We start from the raw sequence: 22201 nt of genomic DNA on the forward strand, positions 1-22201 counted from the left end.
ATTCAGCACTCCAGCAATTTTGGCCTGCCTCAGGCAACTCAGACACAGTTCTGATGATGAAATTCCTACATTTGAGGTTCCAAGTTTTACGTGTGCCCAGTTTGCAGATATAGGCTTTATCTTAGTGTCTATGCCAAGTTTTAAACCTGTATGTACCAGCTAAACTAGTTTAATCCTAGGATGGAAGTTTTGCCTTTCCCTGGCTTATCTGAAGATTGTTGTAGCTTAGCTGACTATGAAAAGACCTCCCCAGATATTTCCCTAGATTCCAAGTATTCACCTAAACAGATTTCCCACTGCAGTGTAATGCCTGTATTTTGAACAGCATTTCATCTTGGATCCCGTTGCCAATCACTTGCAAAGAACATAATCAGACTGTTCTATCAGTTGGGTACTGAACTTCCACTGTTAGGCCCAACATGTTACATTATACGGGTATCATCTGCCTCCTACTGATGTTGTCTGCTATGAATAATCTGCCAAGTGCTACTGAATACTAAGAAACCAGTTTTTGCCCCTATTTGCCCACTTAAAATTATGCTAAGTTGTTATTACTGCTACTAATTGAATACCTTTTTTCCCCTTTGCTTTGCATTTGACAATGTCTTAGAGCTGTATCAATGTCAAGTCAACCTGTTTCCATCCTGTTCTCCCACCAAGGTCTCTCTACTCATGAACCCTTTTAAAAGTTTTCTTCAAAAAGGAAATCCTTTGGTGTTTTGCAATAACCTTATTACAGTTATTAATCATTTTCCTATGCCAGTCTAGATGTTGTCTTATAATGTTTCATTCAGGGACTTTCCTGTAATACACAAAAACTGTTTACTAACACTAACAAAAATCAGACTCTGTTTACTAACAGTAATCAAATAGCCAAATGAGTAATGTTTTCTGTCAAAATAGTTACATGTTGGAGACTATTCACTTATTCTAATGATGTTACAAGTGTCCAAAACATGTCTGGAGTTAATTTTTTTTTTAACATTATTTTTGAGAAGACAGACAGAGAGACAGAGCATAAGTGGGGAGGGGCAGAGAAACAGAGGGAGACACAGAATCTGAAGCAGGCTCCCAGCTCTGAGTTCTCAGCACAGAGACGGGGCTCAAACCCACCGACCACAAGATCATAACCGAGCCAAAGTCAGATGCTTACTCCGTATCTGGAATTCTTTAAAACTTGCCAGTTCCATACCTTTGACCTTGTCCAAGAAGAGCAAACCTATTACTTACAGTATTTGATAAAAAGACAATGCTTGGCTGAACTATTTCCAAAAATTGGATTTAACTACAAAGGATGAAAAATTGCTATTACTGAAGAATTTTTAAAATTTTCTTACTCTCAGGGGAGCAGGCAAGATGGTGGAACAGCATGGAAGTTTTTTTGTGTGTCTTGCGTCCATGATACACAGCCGGACCAACACACCTAGAAAACTGATTGGAGGATTAACACAACCTGAACCACAGAATTCAGCAGGTACACGGCACAAAGAGGTGAATTTGGGGAGCAAGAAGCTGAAGAGGGTAGGGAGCTGCTTTTGTGGGCACAGAGAGGATGGAGACTGGGGAGGGGATGAGAATATGGGAAAAGCACCCCTCCCCAAAAGCAGCTGGACAGAAAGTGGAAAATTGGAAACAGCTGCAGGGACTAAACTAAAAAGGGAGAAAGGAGAGGGTTTAAATGCCATTAAGACTGTAAACAAGGGGAGCGCGAAGTCTGCAACCCTGCAGCTCGATACCTGTCGGTGCTCTGGTGGGAAAGGCGAATCCCCAGGAACAGAGTGGGGGCCGGGAGGTTCTCCGGCCACATGGGGAAAAGCAGCTCCACTGCTGGAAGGACATTTGGTGGAAACTGTTGAAGCCACCTGGTCCCAGCAGACCCCAGAAAACGGCCACATTCACTGGTGCTGGAACAAGGTCGTTAAGAGTGAAGCCTGGTGCCAGATGTGTGTTGTAATTTTCCATAATCCCTGAAACGCTGCTGCTACACTATCTCGCGAACTTTTTCTGGGGCGGCTGGCGTCTGGCCGCAGTCTGGGGCACCAGCAGCAGCAGGGTCCAGCAAGCGTTCCTGGGAGCAGCTAACATTCGGCCATTGCTCATTTGGCCACTGGTTGATGAGACCCTCCTGCAGAGGGGCGGAACAGGTCAAGGCTGCAGTCCTTCACAAGGGGCCAGGGAAAACAGCCACATCTGAGACAAAACTCGGGAGAGAGGTACTGCCTGGGGCCTGGTCATGGAGAGTGAAAACGTGGGGAGTGGACAAAAGCTGAAGACAGAAGACGGGTGCGCGATTGCTGATCTGGGAGAACAGACTGGGTAGCTGGGTGGCACCATTTTCACCACTCCCGCGCATACACTCCTACCAGAGCAGCAACAATCCACCCCAGGAGGCTAGCAGCGCCATCTAGTGGAAAGCAGAGCCATTACACCGAGCCCTGCCCAACTGGGCCAACTTGGCTCTTCAGGAACACAAGTCTCACCGCCGGCTTCCTTTATGGACTATAAAGCACTACATCAACTGACTTCTAGAGGAAAATGAAGTAATTTCAGTCCTACTTCAATCTGTTAGCAAGTCTATCTATTCAATTTTTTTTTTTTCTCTTCTACACTTTTCTTTTTCTTGAATACAGAAAGAGAAAAAATTCATTTTTATTTTCAATTATTAAAAATATTTTTCGGGGCGCCGGGGTGGCGCAGTCGGTTAAGCGTCCGACTTCAGCCAGGTTACGATCTCGCGGTCCGTGAGTTCGAGCCCCGCGTCAGGCTCTGGGCTGATGGCTCGGAGCCTGGGGCCTGTTTCCGATTCTGTGTCTCCCTCTCTCTCTGCCCCTCCCCCGTTCATGCTCTGTCTCTCTCTGTCCCAAAAATAAATTAAAAAAAAAAAAAAGTTGAAAAAAAATATTTTTCTTTTTATTACTATATTTTTTACTTTTCTGTAAATTTTTTCAAATTCTATTTTACTTCCATCATTTCACCTTAGTCTACGTCAGTGTATTCACCTTTTCAAATTTTCAAACAATTTCCTTTTTCTGCTTTTCGTTTCTTTTCTTTTTCTCGAATGCAGAAACAGAAAAGCTTAATTTTTGCTTTCAATTTCTATTAAAAATATTTTTCTTAATTTTTTGACTATATTTTTTGCTTTTATGTAAATTTTTTCAAATTCTATTTTACTTCCATCATTTTATTTTAGTCTACTACAGTGTATTCACTTTTTCAAATTTTCAAACGATTTCCTTTTTCTTTTCTTGCCCCCCCTTTTTTCTTCTCTAATCTGCCAAACCACTTACAAACACCCAGACCAAAACACACCTAAGATATAGCATCATTTATTCAATTTGTGTGTTTTTAATTTTTAAAATTTTTTTATTTCTATTTTTCTACCTCATTAATTCCTTTTCTCCCTTCAAAATGACAAAACAAAGGAATTCACCCCAAAAGAAAGAGCACAAAGAAACAACAGCCAGGGATTTAACCAACACAGATACACACAAGATGTCTGAACCAGAATTTAGAATCACGATAATAAGAATACCAGCTGGAGTCAAAAATAGATTAGAATCCCTTTTTGCAGAGATCAAAGAAGTAAAAAATGGCCAGAACGAAATTAAAAATGTTGTAACTGAGCTTCAATCACACATGGATGCCGCGGCGGCAAGGATGGATGAGGCAGAACAGAGAATTAGCAACACAGAGGACAAACTTATAGAGAATAATGAAGCAGAAAAAAAGAGGGAGATTAAGGCCAAAAGAGCACGATGTAAGAATTAGAGAAATGTGACTCATTAAAAAGGAACATCAGAATCATAGGGGTCCCAGAAGAGGAAAACTTTACTAACCTGGGGAAAGACACAGACATCAAAATCCAGGAAGCACAGAGGACCCCCATGAGATTCAACAAAACCAACCATCAGCAAGGCATATCATAGTCAAATTCACAAAATACTCAGGCAAGGAGAGAATCATGAAAGCAGCAAGGGACAAAAAGTCCCTAACCTAAAGGGAAGACAGATCAGGTTTGCAGCAGACCTATCCACAGAAACTTGGCAGGCCAGAAAGGAGTGGCAGGATATATTCAGTGTGCTGAATCAGAAAAATATGCAGCCAAGAATTCTTTATCCAACAATGCTGTCATTCAAAATAGAAGGAGAGAGAAAAAGTTTCCCAGACAAAAATTAAAGGAGTTTGTGACCACTAAACCAGCCCTGCAATAAATTTTAAGGGGGACGGAGAGGAGAAAATATGGGGGGGGGGGGAATATATATATATATATGTGTGTGTGTGTGTGTGTGTGTGTGTATATATATGTATGTATATGCATATATATATACACACACACACATATATATATATACACACACACACATATATATATATATATATATATCTCAAAAGCAACAAAGATTAGAAAGGACCAGAGAACACCACCAGAAACTCCAACTTTACAAGCATCATTATGGCAATAAATTCATATCTTTCAGTACTCACTCTAAATGTCAATGGGCTCAATGCTCCAATCAAAAGATATAAGGTAACAGAATGGGTAAGAAAACAATATCCATCTATATGCTGTTTACAAGAGACCCACTTTAGACCTAAAGACACCTTCAGATTGAAAGTAAGGGAATGGAGAACCAACCATCTATCATGCTAATGGTCAACAAAAGAAAATCAGAGTAGCCATACTTATATCAGACAATCTAGACTTTAAAATAAAGACTGTATCAAGAGATGCAGAAGGGCATTATATCATAATCAAGGGGTCTATCCACCAAGAAGACCTAACAATTGTAAACATTTATGTGCCAAATGTGAAAGCACCCAAATACATAAATCAATTAATCACAAACATAAAGAAACTCATCAATAGTAATACCATAATAGTAGAAGACTTCAACACCCCACTCACAGCAATGGACAGATCATCTAATCAAAAAATCAACAAGGAAACAATAGCTTTGAATGACACACTGGACCAGATGGACTTAACAGATATATTCAGAACATTTCATCCTAAAGCAGCAGAATATACATTCTTCTCCAGTGAACATGGAACGTTCTCCAGAACACACCATATACTGGGACACAAATCAGCCCTAAGTAAATACAAAAAGATCGAGCTCATACTGTGCATATTTTCAGACCACAACGCTATGAAACTCAAAATCAACCACAAGAAAAAATTTGGAAAGGTAACAAATACTTGGAGACTGAAGAACATCTTACTAAAGAAAGAATGGGCTAACCAAGAAGTTAAAGAGGAAATTAAAAAGTATATGGAAGTCAAAGAAAATGATAACACCACAACCCAAAACCTCTGGGACACAGCAAAGGCGGTCATAAGAGGAAAGTATACAGCAATCCAGGCCTTCCTAAAGAAGGAAGAAAGATCTCAGATACACAACCTAACCTTACACCTTATGGAGCTGGAAAAAGACCAGCAAATAAAACCCAAAACCAGCAGAAGACAGGAAATAATAAAAACTAGGGCAGAAATTAATGCTATTGAAACAACAACAACAACAACAACAAAACCAGTAGAACAGATCAATGAAACCAGAAGCTGGTTCTTTGAAAGAATTAACAAAATTGATAAACCACTAGCCAGTTTGATCAAAAATAAAAAGGAAAGGACCCAAATAAATAAAATCATGAATGAAAGAGCACAAGCAACACAGCAGAAATGAAAACAATAAGAGAATATTATGAGCAATTATATGCCAAAAAAATGGGCAATCTGGAAGAAATGGACAAATTCCTAGAAACATATACACTACCAAAACTGAAACAGGAAGAAATAGAAAATTTGAACACACCCATAACCAGTAAGGAAATTGAATTAGTAATCAAAAAACTGCCAAAAAAACAAGAGTCCAGGGACACATGGCTTTCCAGGGAATTCTACCAAACATTTAAGGAAGAGTTAACACCTATTCTCTTGAAGCTGTTCCAAAATATAGAAATGGAAGGAAAACTTCCAAACTCTTTCTATGAAGCCAGCATTACCTTGATTCCAAAACCAGACAGAGACCCCACTAAAAAGGAGAACTACAGACCAATTTCCCTGATTAACATCGATGTAAAAATCCTCACTAAGATATTAGCCAAGTGGCTCCAACAATACATTAAAAAAATTATTCACCACGACCAAGTGGGATTTATACCTGGGATGCAGGGCTGGTTCAATATCCACAAAACAATTAATGTGATTCATCACATCACTGAAAGAAAGGACAAGAACCATATGATCCTCTCAATAGATGCAGAGAAAGCATTTGACAAAATACAGCATCCTTTCTTGATAAAAACCCTCAAGAAAGCGGGAATAGAAGGAGCATACCTTGAGATCATAAAAGCCATATATGAACAACCCAATGCTAATATCAGCCTCAATGGAGAAAAACTGAGAGCTTTCCCCCTAAGGTCAGGAACAAGACAGGGATGTCCACTCTCACCACTGTTATTCAACATAGTATTGGAAGTCTTAGCCTCTGCAATCAGACAACACAAAGAAAGAAAAGGCATCCAAATTGGCCAGGAGGAGGTCAAACTTACACTCTTCGCAGATGACACGATACTCTATATGGAAAACCCAAAAGATTCCACCAAAAAAATGCTAGAATTGATTCATGAATTCAGCAAAGTTTCAGGATATAAAATCAACACACAGAAACTGGTTGCATTCCTATACACCAACAATGAAGCAACAGAAAGAGAAATCAAGGAATCGATTCCATTTAGAGTTGCACAAAAAACCATAAAATACCTAGGAATAAATCTAACCAAAGAGGTGAAAAATCTATACACTGAAAACTATAGAAACCTTAGGAAAGAAACTGAAGAAAACACAAAAAAATGGAAAAAGATTCCATGCTCCTGGATAGGAAGAACAAATATTGTTAAAATGTCAATACTACCCAAATCAATCTACATATTCAATGCAATCCCTATCAAAATAACACCAGCATTCTTCACAGAGCTAGAACAATTAATCCTAAAATTTGTATGGAACCAGAAAAGACCCTGAATAGCCAAAGCAATCTTGAAAAAGAAAACCAAAGCAGGAGGCATCACAATCCTGGACTTCAAGCTATACTACAATGCTGCAATCATCAACACAGTATGGTGCTGGCACAAGAACAGACACTCAGATCAATGGAACAGCATAGAGAGTCCAGAAATGGACCCACAAACCTATGGCCAACTAATCTTTGACAAAGCAGGAAAGAAGATCCAATGGAATAAAGACAGTCTCTTCAGCAAGTGGTGCTGGGAAAACTGGACAGCGACATGCAGAAGAATGAACCTGGACCACTTTCTTACACCATACACAAAAATAACTCAAAATGGATGAAAGACCTAAATGTAAGACAGGAAGCCATCAAAATCCTCAAGGAGAAAGCAGGCAAAAACCTCTTTGATCTTGGCTGCATCAACTTCCTACTCAACACGTTTCCGGAGGCAAGGGAAACAAAAGCAAAAATGAACTACTGGGACCTCATCAAAATAAAAAGCTTCTGCACAGTGAAGGAAACAATCAGCAAAACTAAATGGCAACTGACAGAATGGGAGAAGATATTTGCAAACGACATAGCAGATAAAGGGTTAGTATCCAAAATCTATAAAGAAGTTATCAAACTCAACACTCAAAAAGCAAATCATCCAGTGAAGAAATGGGCAAAAGACATGAATTAGACACTTCTCCAAAGAAGACACCCAGATGGCCAACCGACACATGAGAAGATGCTCAACATCACTTGTCATGAGGGAAACATAAATCAAAACCACAATGAGATACCACCTTACACCTGTCAGAATGGCTAACATTAACAACTTAGTCAACAACAGATGTTGGTGAGGATGCGGAGAAAGAGGATCTCTTTTGCATTGTTGGTGGGAATTCGAGCTGGTGCAGCCACTCTGGAAAAGAGTGTGGAGGTTCCTCAAAAAACTAAAAATAGAACCACCTACGACCCAGCAATTGCACTACTAGGTATTTACCCACGAGATACAGGTGTGCTGTTTCGAAGGGACACATGCACCCCCATGTTTATAGCAGCACTATCAACAATAGCCAAAGTATGGAAAGAACCCAAATGTCCATCAATGGATGAATGGATAAAGAAGATGTGGTATATATATATACAATGGAGTATTACTCAGCAATCAAAAAGAATGAAATCTTGCCATTTGCAACTAGGTGGATGGAACCGGAGGGTATTATGATAAGTGAAATTAGTCAGAGAAAGAAAAAATCCTATGACTTCACTCATATGAGGACTTTAAGAGACAAAACAGATGAACATAAGGGAAGGGAAACAAAAATAATATAAAAACAGGGAGGGAGACAAAACAGAAGAGACTCATAAATACGGAGACCAAACTGAGGGTTTACTGGAGGGGTTGTGGGAGGGGGGATGAGCTAAATGGGTAAGAGGCACTAAGGAATCTACTCCTGAAATCATTGCTGCACTATATGCTAATTTGGATGTACATTTTAAGAAATAAAAAATAAAATTAAAAAAATAAAAAATTTTTAAAAAATTTTTTAAATTAAAAACAAATTTTTCTTACCCTCTGAAAGTAATTACAGAAATGTAAGATAAATGCTGAGAAAAAGCATTATAGGTAGACTAAACAGATGACAACCTTTGTGTGACCTAACACAATTATCTCACCCCTAAGGTTCTTTTTCCATATACAAAATGAAAATAACTTTCCTATTTTTTTTTTTACAAGTTATTGTAAAAATAGGGGCGCCTGGGTAGCTCAGTCGGTTAAGTGTCTGACTTCGGCTCAGGTCATGATCTCGCAGTTTGTGGGTTCGAGCCCCATGTTGGGCAATGTGCTGACTGCCCAGAGCCTGGAGCCTGCCTCAGATTCTGTGTCACTCTCTCTCTCTGCTCCTCCCCCACTCTCTGTCTGTCTCTCAAAGATAAATGAACATAAAAAAAAAAAAAAATTTTAGAAACAAGTTATTGTAAAAATTTAAAAAATGACATCTCTGAAACTCATGAAGTGAATATATCCATATTCATGCCTTACTGCTGCAAATTAAGATAGATTCAAGGGGTGCCTGGGTGGCTCAGTCGGTTAAGCGGCCGACTTCGGCTCAGGTCACGATCTCGCGGTCTGTGAGTTCGAGCCCCTCATCGGGCTCTGTGCTGACAGCTCAGAGCCTGGAGCCTGTTTCAGATTCTGTGTCTCCCTCTCTCTCTGCCCCTCCCCTGTTCATGCTCTGTCTCTCTCTGTCTCAAAAATAAATAAACGTTAAAAAAAAAAATTAAAAAAAAAATAGATTCAAAACACAGTATTAAGACATACTCATTTTGAAACTGTATTCCTCAGCCATAGAAAAGAATAAAATCTTACCATTTGTAATGGCGTGGAATAGAGAAAGGTAGTATTATACTAAACAAAATAAATCAAAAAAGACAAATACAGAAAGATTTCACTCATGTGGAATTTAAGAAACAAATGAGGGGTGCCTGGGTGGCTCAGGTCACGATCTCGTGATTCTTGAGTTTGAGCCCCACATAGGGCTGTCTACTGTCAGCATAGAGCCCACTTCGGCTCCTCTGTACCCACCCCCCCCCCCAAAACAACCAACATTTAAAAAAATGAACACAGGAGGGGGAAAAAAATGCAAACCAAGAAACAGACTCTTAACTACAGAGAACTGATGGTTATTGGAGGGCAAGTTGGGGGGGGGGTGTGGTGGTGAAAAATAGGTGATGGTTATTAAAAAGGGCACTCGTGGTGAGCACCAGGTATTATATGCAAGTGATAAATCACTAAATTCTACATCTGAAACTAATATTACACTGTATGTTAACTGGAATTTAAATAAAAACTTGAAAAAAAACCCGTAGGCAGGATTCTGACTTGAGGATTAAGTTGACATCTTTATTTTGCAGGAGGCAAAACATGAGAATCAAAGTTTCATTTAAAAAGTTTCATTAGGGGCGCCTGGGTAGCTCAGTTGGTTAAGCGGCTGACTTCGGCTCAGGTCATGATCTCGCGGTCTGTGAGTTCGAGCCCCGCGTCGGGCTCTGTGCTGACAGCTCAGAGCCTGGAGCCTGTTTCCGATTCTGTGTCTCCCTCTCTCTGACCCTCCCCCGTTCATGCTCTGTCTCTCTCTGTCTCAAAAATAAATAAACATTAAAGAAAAAAATTTAAAAAAAAATTAAAAGTTTCATTAAATTTTTTTTCATTAAAAATAACCACATATGCAATGAAGTTCTGTTTTCCAAGAAATAGTTCATGTTTTAGAAAGTGAAACCTAACTCACTCTTAGTGAAAAATGGGGGTGGAGGGAAATTCCATAACTCCGAGCCACAATAAATACTAATAATACCTTTGATTCTGCAACATGGGACTTCCCCAAGAAACAGGCATCAGGTTTTGCTTAGTCAACTAAAATGTTATCCAATCAGAGTTAGAGAGGGAAAGTGCCTTTACAAATAAATACTGCATCCCAGCCCCACGTTTTCTGAGATACTCAACTGCTTAGACATTCTGAGCCTACCACAGAGGAACCTCCAGTCACAGCACCATGAACCAACGAGCTGTTCTTATTTTCTGTCTTATCTTTCTGACTCTGAGTGGAACTCAAGGTAAGGAACATGAAAGGATATTTAATTTCTAAGGTCAGAAATAGGACTGCGTAGAAGTTCTATAATTACAGGAATAGCATATTTGCAAAAGTTTTACAGCCTGCCTATAAATGAAGACTAAATGAGCAGAGATTCTCTCTGGTCACAGGTCAGAAAGGCAAATGGAATAAAAGGATGGGGGAACAGAAGAGTAAGAGGATAGAGAAAATGTAAGGGAATGAGGACAGAGAGAATGAGACAGATACTTCTTAAGTAACTCACTTAATTAACCATAGGAACTGGGCTCAGGGGTATAAGTTTACAATTCACAAGTTGCAATTCCATTCTTTCAGATAATCAACTAATCAATCATTCAGAGCTGTATTATAATGGGATCATTCCCTCTCAGATTACCTCAAATAACATGGGGATATAGGTTCTGCTAAGTAGTAGCCAGTCCACACTAAACGACTAAAACGAAAACTGCACTAACCTCCCCTACTGTACTTGTCTTTTTTCCCCCCAGGAATACCTCTCTCTAGAACACCACGCTGTACCTGTATCAAGATTAGTGAACTATCTGTAAATCTAAGGTCCTTAGAAAAACTTGAAGTGATTCCTGCAAGTCACTTTTGTCCACGTGTTGAAATCATGTGAGTAAATGCCTTCTGAAAGTCACTTCTCTAGTTGTAATCATATATTAAATATGTATGATCACAAAATCAATAAATGCTTTGTATGATTCTAAGACTTCTACATAGCAAAGGGAAACATCTAGAGTGAAACATAAACATCTGGCTTAAAAACTGTATATTACACCTGTTTTATTGGCCCAACATCATTCTAAATATTTTCCCTCTTACTTCTACAGTGCTACAATGAAAAAGAATGGGGAGAAAACATGCCTGAATCCAGAGTCTAAGACCATCAAGAATTTAGTGAAAGCAATTAGCAAGGAAAGGTAGGTTTGCTGTCATTTGCAGAATTGCTCTTTAAGAAATGTCAATTTGGGGAAGTCAGAAATATTTGCAGTGAGCTTTCCTGTGGGATCCCTTGGCTTAAAAGTGTGTTTACCACCATGCCTGCCACTACCTGTATTTATTTTTATACTGAGATTGCCATCGTCTGTGGTATCAAAAGTTAGCTCCTAACTAGAAGTGTCAATAGGTCATTTTAACCTTGAGGCAGAGCTAGAACTATCCAAGCAAAGCTACCAAATTTTCCCCCAAGCCTCTCCTGTCCCTAAAAAAGCAGCTCTTGCAATCCACAATGACTATGTAGCATCAGGAAAGCTCACCACTTTGCCTGGGGACTTGCGAGTTACCTATGAACTCAGAATGTTCTAAGCAGAACCCAGGCTGAAGCCAGAGTTGAGCATATCACACTTTTACATCCCCTTTCTCTTCCTACAGGTCTAAAAGATCTCCTTGAACACAGAAGCATAATCACTGTACTGACAAAGATGGACCAGAAAGAGACTACCTCTGCCATCATTTCCCTACATACTTGTCAAGCCCTAATTGTCCCTGGATTGCAGTTCTCCTAAAAGGTGACCAACCACTGTCACCAAATAAGCTGCTACTACTCCTTGAGGGAGGTGGATGGTTCATCACCCTGAGCTGTTTAGTACGAACTCTGCTCTGGCACTGTAAGCTAAAGGTGCTACATTTTTAGTGAATGTACCAGGTCCTAGCCCTGCTACTAACACTTTCCTCACCTTTCATATCTTCTAAAGGTTATTAAAGATATTCCCACCTCTGGGTTTATCAAAGTTCTCAGAACTTAAGAAAAACAAATAGCCATAATACAATTTGCTTTTTTAAGAAAGATCTTTACTCCATGGGATTCTACTGCTATCCTCCCAAGGGGCCCATATTCTTCCAGTGGTTATATGTACACAATTCCAAATACATAAAAGAACCTAAAAATGTCTGAAAATGTATGTGAAAATACTATTATTTAATGAAAACTGCACAAAGTTGAGTTCTCAGATGTACATATGTCTTATATTGTTTTCAGTGTGTATGGAATAACTTGTGTAATGAAGTACTACACATGAATGAATAAAAAATTTTAAGTCTAGATATATACTATGCATGTTATGTAAGGCATACCCTGGATGTTTTTCAAAATAAAAATGCTGTACTCCTTTAGCAGTAATTTTTTTGAGAGAGTATGCGTGCAAGTGAGTGAGGGGCAGAGAAAGTGAGAGAATCCCAAGAGGGGCAGAGGGAGGGGGTGCGGGGGAGGGAGGGAAGTGAGGAAGAGGGGCACAAGCTCATGAACCATGAGATCATGACCTGAACCAAAGTCAGATGCTTAACGACTGAGCCACCCAGACACCCTCCCTCGGCAACATTAAGAAAGATTATACAATTGTTAACAAATCAAAAAGGTATTAAAATAATAACTAATATATATTTCATAAAAGAATCTCACAGTAGAAGACAAATGACTTTGAGAATTACCATATTCCTTCCAACTGCAGTCTGCTGAAAGACCCATCATACAAGATTCCTTCAGGACTGATGTGGCATAACAGACTTTGTCTGAGCTTCAGACCCTTATAGGGAGAGATCTATGTGATATCTCCACCTGAATATCCTACAGAAATATCAAACTCTAAAATATCTCAAATTTTCTTCTTCCCCAGATCTAGTTCTCTGCCTTTTTTAAATGTCCTAGTTTAACAGCAATATCATCCACTCAGTTCCCCGAACCAGAAACCTGGAAGTAATTCTACATTCCTCTCTCACCTCCCACATCCAATTAATCACTAAGGAGGTATTTACAATGCATTTAGTCAGCAAATTAATTGTATCTAGAATATATAAAAAGAAAAATAGGAAAAGATAGATAACTAAGCGAAAAATGGGAAATAGAAATGAATAGGAATGTCACAGGAAAAAAAATGCACAAGTCCTCAACATATACAATTGTTCTGTATCATTAGTAATCAGGGACATCTACATTCAAATCATTTTGGGATACCATTTGACACCACAAGACTGGCAAAATTCTTTAAGTTGGATAAATACCAAGAGACAGGAAGAGTAGAGCAATGAGGAATGCCCCTCTACTGCTGGTGAAAGAGGAAAGAGCTACCGTAACTGGTTCGAAAACCAGGTTGGGGGGCGCCTGGGTGGCTCAGTTGGTTAAGGGTCCAGCTTCTGGTCAGGTCATGATCTCGCGGTTTGTGAGTTCAAGCCCCGCGTTGGGCTCTGTGCTGACAGCCCAGAGCCTGGATTCTGCTTCGGATTCTGTGTCTCCCTCTCTCTCTGCCCTTCCCTCTGTTCACACTCTCTCTCAAAACTGAATAAACGTTAAAAAAAAAAAAAAAAGAAAACCAGGTTGGTATTATCTTGTAAAATTTAACGTGTGCACTCTATGTCCTAGCAATTCTGCTACTATGCATACACCACGGATAAATTCTTGTATATTACATATATTAAAGAATGTTACAGCAGCATTGTTTATAATAGCAAACTGGACACAATCCAAATGTCCATAAATAGAATGGATAAGTAAATAAGGGTATACTAATTCAATGAAGTATTACACAACAGTAGAAATACACAAAATGGAACTATATACATCGACATGGGTGATCTCAAAAACAGTCTTGCACAAAAGAAGCATGTCACAGAATAGTACATACAGCATAGTTCTATTTACTATGAAATTCTAAAACAGGCAAACTTAACACTGGATTTAGGAATGAAGACATATATGATGAACGCACACACACAAAAGGAATGGTTTCCATAAAATTCGGGATGGTAACTACTTCAGAAAGTGAGAAAAGAATGCAATCAGGGAGGGGCACATAAGAGGCTTCTGAATTACAGTAAAGTTCTATTTTTTACCTAGGTAGTGAGTACGTGAAAATTTGTTCTTTAATCTGTACATACACATTTTTTTTTAATTCATAAAGACCACAAACACATGGAGATTAAACAACATGCTACTCAATAATGAATGGGTCAACCAAGAAATCAAAGAAGAAATAAAAAAATACACAGAAACAAATGAAAATACAAACGTACAAAATCTTTGGGATGCAGCAAAAGTGGTCCAAAGAGGGAAGTGTATAGCAATACACACCTACATCAAGAAGAAAAGTATCCGACAGCCTAACCTTACACCTGAAGAAACGAGGGGAAAAAAATAAAAAATACAGAGACCTGAGGGTTGCTGGAGGGGAGGAAAGGGAGACGAGCACTGTATATTATATGTAAGTGATGAATCACTGGGTTCTACTCCTGAAACCAATACTTGCTGTATGTTAACTAACTTGAATTTAAATAAATTTTTTAAAAAGTGAAGCCTAAAGCCAGTAGAAGGAATAAAGTAAAAAAGATTAGAGCAGAAATAAATGATACAGAAACTTAAAAAACAGAACAGATCAATGAAACCAGGAGCTGGTTCTTTGAAAAAATTAACCTCTAACCTCTATTAAAAAGAGAAAGGACCCAAATGCATCACAAATGAGAGAGAAAAAATAACGACCAACTCTATAGAAATACAATGATAAGAGATTATGAAAAACTGTATGCCAACATACTGAACAACCTATAAGAAATGGATAATTCCTAGAAATACATAAACTACCAACACTGAAACAGAAAAAAATAGAAAACTTGAACATACCAATTACCAACAAAGAAATTAAATCAGTAATTTTAAAACTCCCAACAAACAAAAGTCAAGGACCGGATGGCTTCACAAGCAAATTGTACCAAACATTTCAAGATGAATTAATACCTATTCTTCTCAAACTATTCCAAAAAATAGAAAAAAAGGAAAACTTCCAAATTCATTCTATGAAGCCAGCACTGCCCTGACGCCAAAACCAGATAAAGACCTCACCAAAAAAGAGAACTACAGACCCATATGCCTGATGAACACAGATGCAAAAATTCTAAATAAAATACTAACAAACCAAATCAAGCACAGTAAAAAAAACAAAAAAACAAAAAAAAAAAACAAAAACAACTCAACACAATCAAGTGGGATTTATTCCCTGGTTGCAAAGATGGTTGAACATTTGCAAATCAACCACTCAACATGACACACCTCATTAAGAACAGATAAAAACTATATGATCATTTGGATCGATGCAGAAAAAGCATTTGACAAAGTACAACATCCATTCATGATAAAAACTCCCAACAAAGTAGGGTTAGAGGGAACATACCTCAACATAATAAAGGCCTTATATGAAAAACCCACAGCTAATATCATCCTCAATGGGGAAAAACCGAGAGGTCTCAGTTTTTCAGTAGGTTCCTCTACAATCAGGAACAAGACAGGGATGTCCACTCTCACCACTTTTATTCAACATCATAATGTAAGTCTTAGCCACAGCAATCAGACAACAAAAAGAAACAAAAAGCATCCAAATTAGCAAGGAAGATGTCAAACTTCCACTATTTGCAGATGACATCATACTCTACACAGAAAACCAGAAAGACTACCAAAAAACTGCTAAAACTGATACACAAATTCAGTAAAGTCGCAGAAAAACAATCAACATACAGAAATTGGTTTCATTTCTGTGTGCCAATAATGAAGCAGCAGAAAGAGAAACGAAGGAATCCATCCCATTTACAACTATACCAAAACAATAAGATACCTAGGAACAAACCAAACCAAAGAGGTGAAAGACCTATACTCTGAAAACTGTAAAACACTGATGAAAAAAATCCAAGATGATACAAAGAAATGGAAAGACATTCCATACTCATGCATGGGAAGAAAAAATATTGTTAAAACGTCTATACTACTCAAAGCAATCTACACATTTAATACAATCCCCCTCAATATACCACCAGCGTTTTTCACAGAGTTAGAACAATCCTAAAATTTACATGAAACCACAAAAGACCCCAAATAGCCAAACCAGTCTTGAAAAAGCAGAACAAAACTGGAGGCATCACAATTCCAGACTTCCAAGTGCTATTACAAAGCTGTAGTAATCAAACCACTATAGTACTAGCACAAAAACAGACACATAAATCAATACAACAGAATGGAAAACCCAGAAATGAACCTAATTATATGGTCAATTAATCTTTGACAAAGCAAGAAAGAATATCAAATGGAAAAAAGTGTCTTCAACCAAATGGTGCTGGGAAAACTGGATAGCAACATGCTAAAGAATGAAACCACTTCCTCACACCAGACACAAAAAATAAAATCAAAAGTAATTAAAAACCTAAATGTAAGACATGAAACCATCAAAATCTTAAAGAAGAATACAGACAGTAACCTCTTTGACATCAGCCAAAGCAACTTCTTTCTAGATATGTCTCCTGAGGCAAGGGGAACAAAAGCAAAAATAAACTATTGGGACCTCATGAAACTAAAAAGCTTTTGCACAGCAAAGAAAACAATCAACAAAACTAAAAAGCAACCTACGGAATGGGAGAAGATATTTGCAAATGATATATCTGATAAAGGGTTAATTAACATCTAAAATATGTAAAAAAAAAAAAAAACTTATGCAACTTAATACACAAAAAAGCAAACAATCCAATTGAAAAATAAGCAGAAGACATGAATACATTTTTCCAAATAAGACATACAGATGACAAACAGACATGAAAAGATGCTCAACATCACTGATCATCAGGGAAATACAAATCAGGATGTCGGTGAGGATGTGGAAAAAGGGAACCCTCTTGCACGGTTGATGGGAATGCAAACTGGTGCATCCACTCTGGAAAGCAGTATGGAGATTCCTCAAAAAGTTAAAAACAGATACCCTAGGATCCAGGAATTGCACTACTAGGTATTTACCCAAAGAATACAAAAAAATTAAAAGGGATATATGCACCCCGACGTTTATAACTGCATTATCAACAATAGCCAAATTATGGAAAGCCCAAGGATCCAATGACAGATGAATGGATAAAGAAAATGTGATGTAAGTATATACACACGACTATTATTCAGCCACAAAAAATACTGAAATATAGCTATTTGCAACGACATGGACGAAGCTAGAGAATATTATTCTAAGTGAAGTAAGTCAGAGAAAGACAAACACCACATGATTTCACTCATATATGGAATTGAAGAAACAAAGGAGCACGGGGAAAAAGGCAAACCAAGAAACAGACTCTTAACTATAGAGAACAAACTGATGATTACCAGAGGGGAGGTGGGTAGAGGGATGGGTTAAATAGGTGATGGGGAGTAAGGAGTGCACTTGTGATGAGCACCACGTGTTGTATGGAAGCGCTGAATTACTATACTGTACACCTGAAACCAATATTACACTTTGTTAGCTAACTGGAATTTAAACAAAAACTTATATAGGGGTGCCTGAGTAGCTCAGTCAGTTAAGCATCTGACTCTTGATATGGGCTCCGTTTACGGGATCAAGGCCCACTTAGGCCTCTGTGCTGACAGCAAGGAACCTGCTTGGGACTATCTCTCTGCCCTTCCCTCACTCTTGCATACACGCTTGCTCTCTCTCAAAATAACTTTATAAATATATCTTTTTAAAAATGCTATGTTTTACATTAAAAGAGCATAACAAACTAGCAAAGAAATGAAAAATTCCAGGATATAACCAATTGTGAGATATCTTCATGAATATCAAACAACTTTACATAGCAAAATAGAAGAATAAAGAGAGCTATCACTGGGGATGTAAACTATAGCATGGTGACTACAGTTTATAATACCGTACTGAGTATCTGAAAGCTGCTAAGAGAATACATCTTAAAATTTCTCATCACAAGACCCCCATGTTTATAGCAGCACTATCAACAATAGCCAAAATATGGAAAGAACCCAAATGTCCATAGATGGATGAATGGATAAAGAAAATGTGGTATACACACACACACACACACACACACACACACAATGGAGTATTACTCAGCAATCAAAAAGAATGAAATCTTGCCATTTGCAACTACGTGGATGGAACTGGAGGGTATTATGCTAAATGAAATTAGTCAGAGAAAGACAAAAATCATAGGACTTCACTCATATGAGGACTTTAAGAAATAAAACAGATGAACATAAGGGAAGGGAAACAAAAATAATATAAAAACAGGGAGGAGGACAAAACAAAAAAGACTCATAAATATGGAGAACAAACTGAGGGTTGCTGGAGGAGTTGTGGGAAGGGGGGGTAGGCTAAACGGTTAAGGGGCATTAAGTAATCTACTGAAATCATTGCTTCACTATATACTAATTTGGATGTAAATTTTAAAAAACAAAAAATAAAGTTAAATCAAATAAAAATTAATTCTCATCAAAAGAAAAATATTCTTACTACAATGACTTATTGTGGGAAATCATTTCACAACATAAACAAACATCAAATCATGTTATACACTTGAAACCAACATAATGTTATTTGTCAACTATACGTCAATGGGAGAAACTTAGAAAAAAAACCCTAATGTAATACCAAAAAGACAGAGAGAGAATAGGTAAAAGGAAAAAAGTGAATTCTAGCGCAAAGAATGTGATCAAAGACATAGGGGTGAGATAGCACAGTGTTTTCAACCTGGAATAATGTAAATATAAAACTAGAGATATGAATATTGTACAAAATGATGGAGAGGGGCGCCTGGGTGGCTCAGTCGGTTGACAGACTGACTTCGGCTCAGGTCACGATCTCATGGTTTGTGAGTTCGAGCCCCGCGTCGGGCTCTGTGCTGACAGCTCAGAGCCTGGAGCCTGCTTCTGATTCTGTGTCTCCCTCTCTCTCTGCCCCTCCCTCCCTCATGCTCTGTCTCTCCCTGTCTCAGAAATAAATAAACATTAAAAAAAAAATTAAAAAAAAAAAGAAAATGATGGAGAGACAGATAAGAATTACATTATGAGAGCCTTTATTTGCTAGGTATGCCATCACCATCAATGTATATTTATAAGCTGTATGCATGTTATATAAAATATACACAAAAAATAACAGATTGTTAGACCAAACTCCCAAAATACTAAAGATCTAACACAATGAAAGTTTATTTTTTGCTCAAAGTTCCATGTAGCTTGGCAATGCCTCTATGTTGACTCAATAATACAGTGCCCCCTGTCTCAACTGCACACTGTCATGACAGAAAAGACAAAGGGAGAAGTGGCATACTGGCTCTTAAATGCTACAGCCCACATTACCTTGTCCTGAACAAGGTCTTGCCTTCCCTAATCTAAATGAGGGATAGAAACTGGAAGGGGAAGTGCACTTGTCTCTGCATAAGTAGGTAATTTCTTAGATAAGTTTTTTTTTTTTTAATTGTAAGACAAAAACCAAGGCTCATGCAGAAATCCAGCTCAGAAAAAGTCTAAACAGATTTTAAGTCTATTTTCTGAAATAAATTAGATCAGGGGTGAAGAAGAATTCCTTTTCTGGGTAGAAAGTTCACCAATGTCCGAAGTAAATAAAATTTGAGGTACACAGAGAACAAATGAACCCATCTACTGTAGTATGGTCATGTTATAAATCCGAGGGAGAGAAATCTCCTTTTTCTAGGAAAATACATGGCCCACAATGATCTATATATTGCAACATGATCTAAGAATACTGGCCTTAAGGAAAAGGGGAAAGTGATTGTAATTGTGTCTCTTAATTTTCTTTGTCATAGTCTACTTAGTTAATTCACTGTTCATATTTAGAATTTGATAACACCATTCTTGCTTCATTCAGGGGCAGGTCAAGAACCTCACTAAAGCAGTAAGAATATGACAATGATTACTCTGGTGATTCGCACAAGTTATTAAAGTCTTCCTGCACCTGTTTTCTCATTTATATAGGTAGAAACAGAAATCCTCCAGGGGCACCTGGGTGACTCAGTTGGTGAAGCATCCAACTTTGGCTCAGGTGATGATCTCATGGCTTGTGAGTTCGACCCCCACGGCAGGCTCTGTGCTGACAGCTCAGAGCCTGGAGCCTGCTTCAGATTCAGTGTCTCCCTCTCTCTCTGCCCCTCCCCTTTTCTCTCTCTCTCTAAAATAAACATTAAAATTTTTTTAAATTAAAAAAAAAAGGAATCCTCCAGAAATATTACTAAATGTCACTAAAATAAATTATTAATAGTTCAAATACTATTTACAGGTGATAGAATTATAGATGATTTTTATTTTTTACTTTTATTTTACAAGTTTTCTACAAGGAATATTTCTACCATTTCTAATCAGAGAGAAAAAAAATTAAGTGAAAACCAATTTTCAAAGACACTATATATATGCATGCTTATCTTAAAGGACTAGGATTTATGTTGTTAGTGACCTTCATGAAATGATGCATCTCTGGAAAAGATCTGAAATAAAAACAGTCTCCCAAAATGAGGTCTATGAGAGCAGAAACTACACCTAATTTGCCACTGTATGCATGTATGTATACACACGTGTGTATACATACATGCATGTGTACATATACATACACACATATACATACATATACCTCAGAACTTTTGTCCAATGCTGTACTAAAATTTAATTGCTTATATTAAAAAATCATTAAACAACTACTAGATATATATTTCAGGTCACCAGACAATAATATGTCATTATTAGTTTCCCTGCTCGCCCTCTTGCCTGCTACCATTTACTCTCTACACAACAGCCAATGTAGTAGTTTTAAAACATAAATGAGATTATGGATACCCCTGGTTTCATCTTTCCAAAAGCATCCCATCACACTTTAAATGATACCCAAAATGTTTCCTTATAGTCTGTAAAGCTCTACGTAACTCTTCCACCTCATTCCTACCATTCTCCCCTCAATGTTTCCATTCCAGCTATACAGCCTCTTATTGCTTCTCAAGCACAGCAAACACATTCCCATCATTTCCATAGTTTATTCCTTCACTTTATTCAGGTCCCTGCTCAAATATCACCTTCTCAGAAGCGGCTTTCTTCACCAATCTATTGAAAATAATATCACTTCTATCACTCTCAATCTCTTTACCCTCCTTTTTATAGCCATTATCACTATCTGTAAATATATTACATACTTTTTCATCTGTTTATTCCATATCCTCAAAAAGGTCTACGAGAGCAGAAACTACACCTGTCTTATTTACCACTGTATCATTGGTATCTACCGGTGTACCTGACACACAGTAATGCTCAATACTCACTGAATGAATGAATAAGTTACTGACATTTGCCATAGCTAGAATCCGTTGGAAATTGGTATTCACTCCAAGGACAGGACCACTTTCCAAAGACATTAGATAGTTCTTAAACCTTAGAAGAAAGTAAACTTAGAAATAAAGAGCTTACTAGTTTTGTTGAATCACCATATACCCACAGAAGAAATTATGACCTTCTCCCATTACAATATCCAGCATGTGCACTGGCAAACTGTTTACTAGACTATGAGAGTCCCGTGGGAAAAGAATTAAGGTTTTAAGCAGGGGCTTACAGGACTTTCAAAAATAAAAATGTTTCAAAACTAAGTTTAATGTTTTAATAGTAGGAACAGCTGTTCAGAGGAGGGGAAAGTCCCCTCCACCCCAAGTTTCATCCTGAAAGATGATTCTTTCAAAATAAAAAATAACTTGTGTTATTTTCACTTGAGATAGAGAAGAGCATGTTGTTTACATATTATGCAACATTTTCCCAGGACACTCAAATCTAATTAA

General features: G+C 37.9%; 2 protein-coding genes across 3 annotated transcripts in view; one reads left to right on the forward strand and one right to left on the reverse strand.

Moving 5' to 3' along the window:
• The window catches only part of ART3 (ADP-ribosyltransferase 3 (inactive)), a 140626-nt gene that overhangs the window by 107584 nt on the left and 10841 nt on the right, over nucleotides 1–22201 (reverse strand). The window contains exon 1 of one of the 2 annotated variants that reach the window (XM_058722241.1): nucleotides 21840–21861. The exons of the other annotated variant lie outside the window; for it this stretch is intronic. The gene's annotated coding sequence lies outside the window, so the exon portion shown is untranslated. Of the gene's footprint in view, nucleotides 1–21839; nucleotides 21862–22201 lie in introns of those variants that run through there. 2 annotated transcript variants of the gene reach the window in all.
• Nucleotides 10481–12745, forward strand: CXCL10 (C-X-C motif chemokine ligand 10). The gene is made up of 4 exons (XM_058722245.1): nucleotides 10481–10613; nucleotides 11119–11245; nucleotides 11464–11553; nucleotides 12005–12745. The coding sequence occupies exons 1-4, from the start codon at nucleotides 10553–10555 to the stop codon at nucleotides 12021–12023; spliced, it is 297 nt and encodes a 98-aa protein (XP_058578228.1). The 5' UTR covers nucleotides 10481–10552; the 3' UTR covers nucleotides 12024–12745.

Source organism: Neofelis nebulosa, chromosome 3 (assembly GCF_028018385.1).
Source record: "Neofelis nebulosa isolate mNeoNeb1 chromosome 3, mNeoNeb1.pri, whole genome shotgun sequence".
NCBI classification, from domain to species: Eukaryota; Metazoa; Chordata; class Mammalia; order Carnivora; family Felidae; genus Neofelis; species Neofelis nebulosa.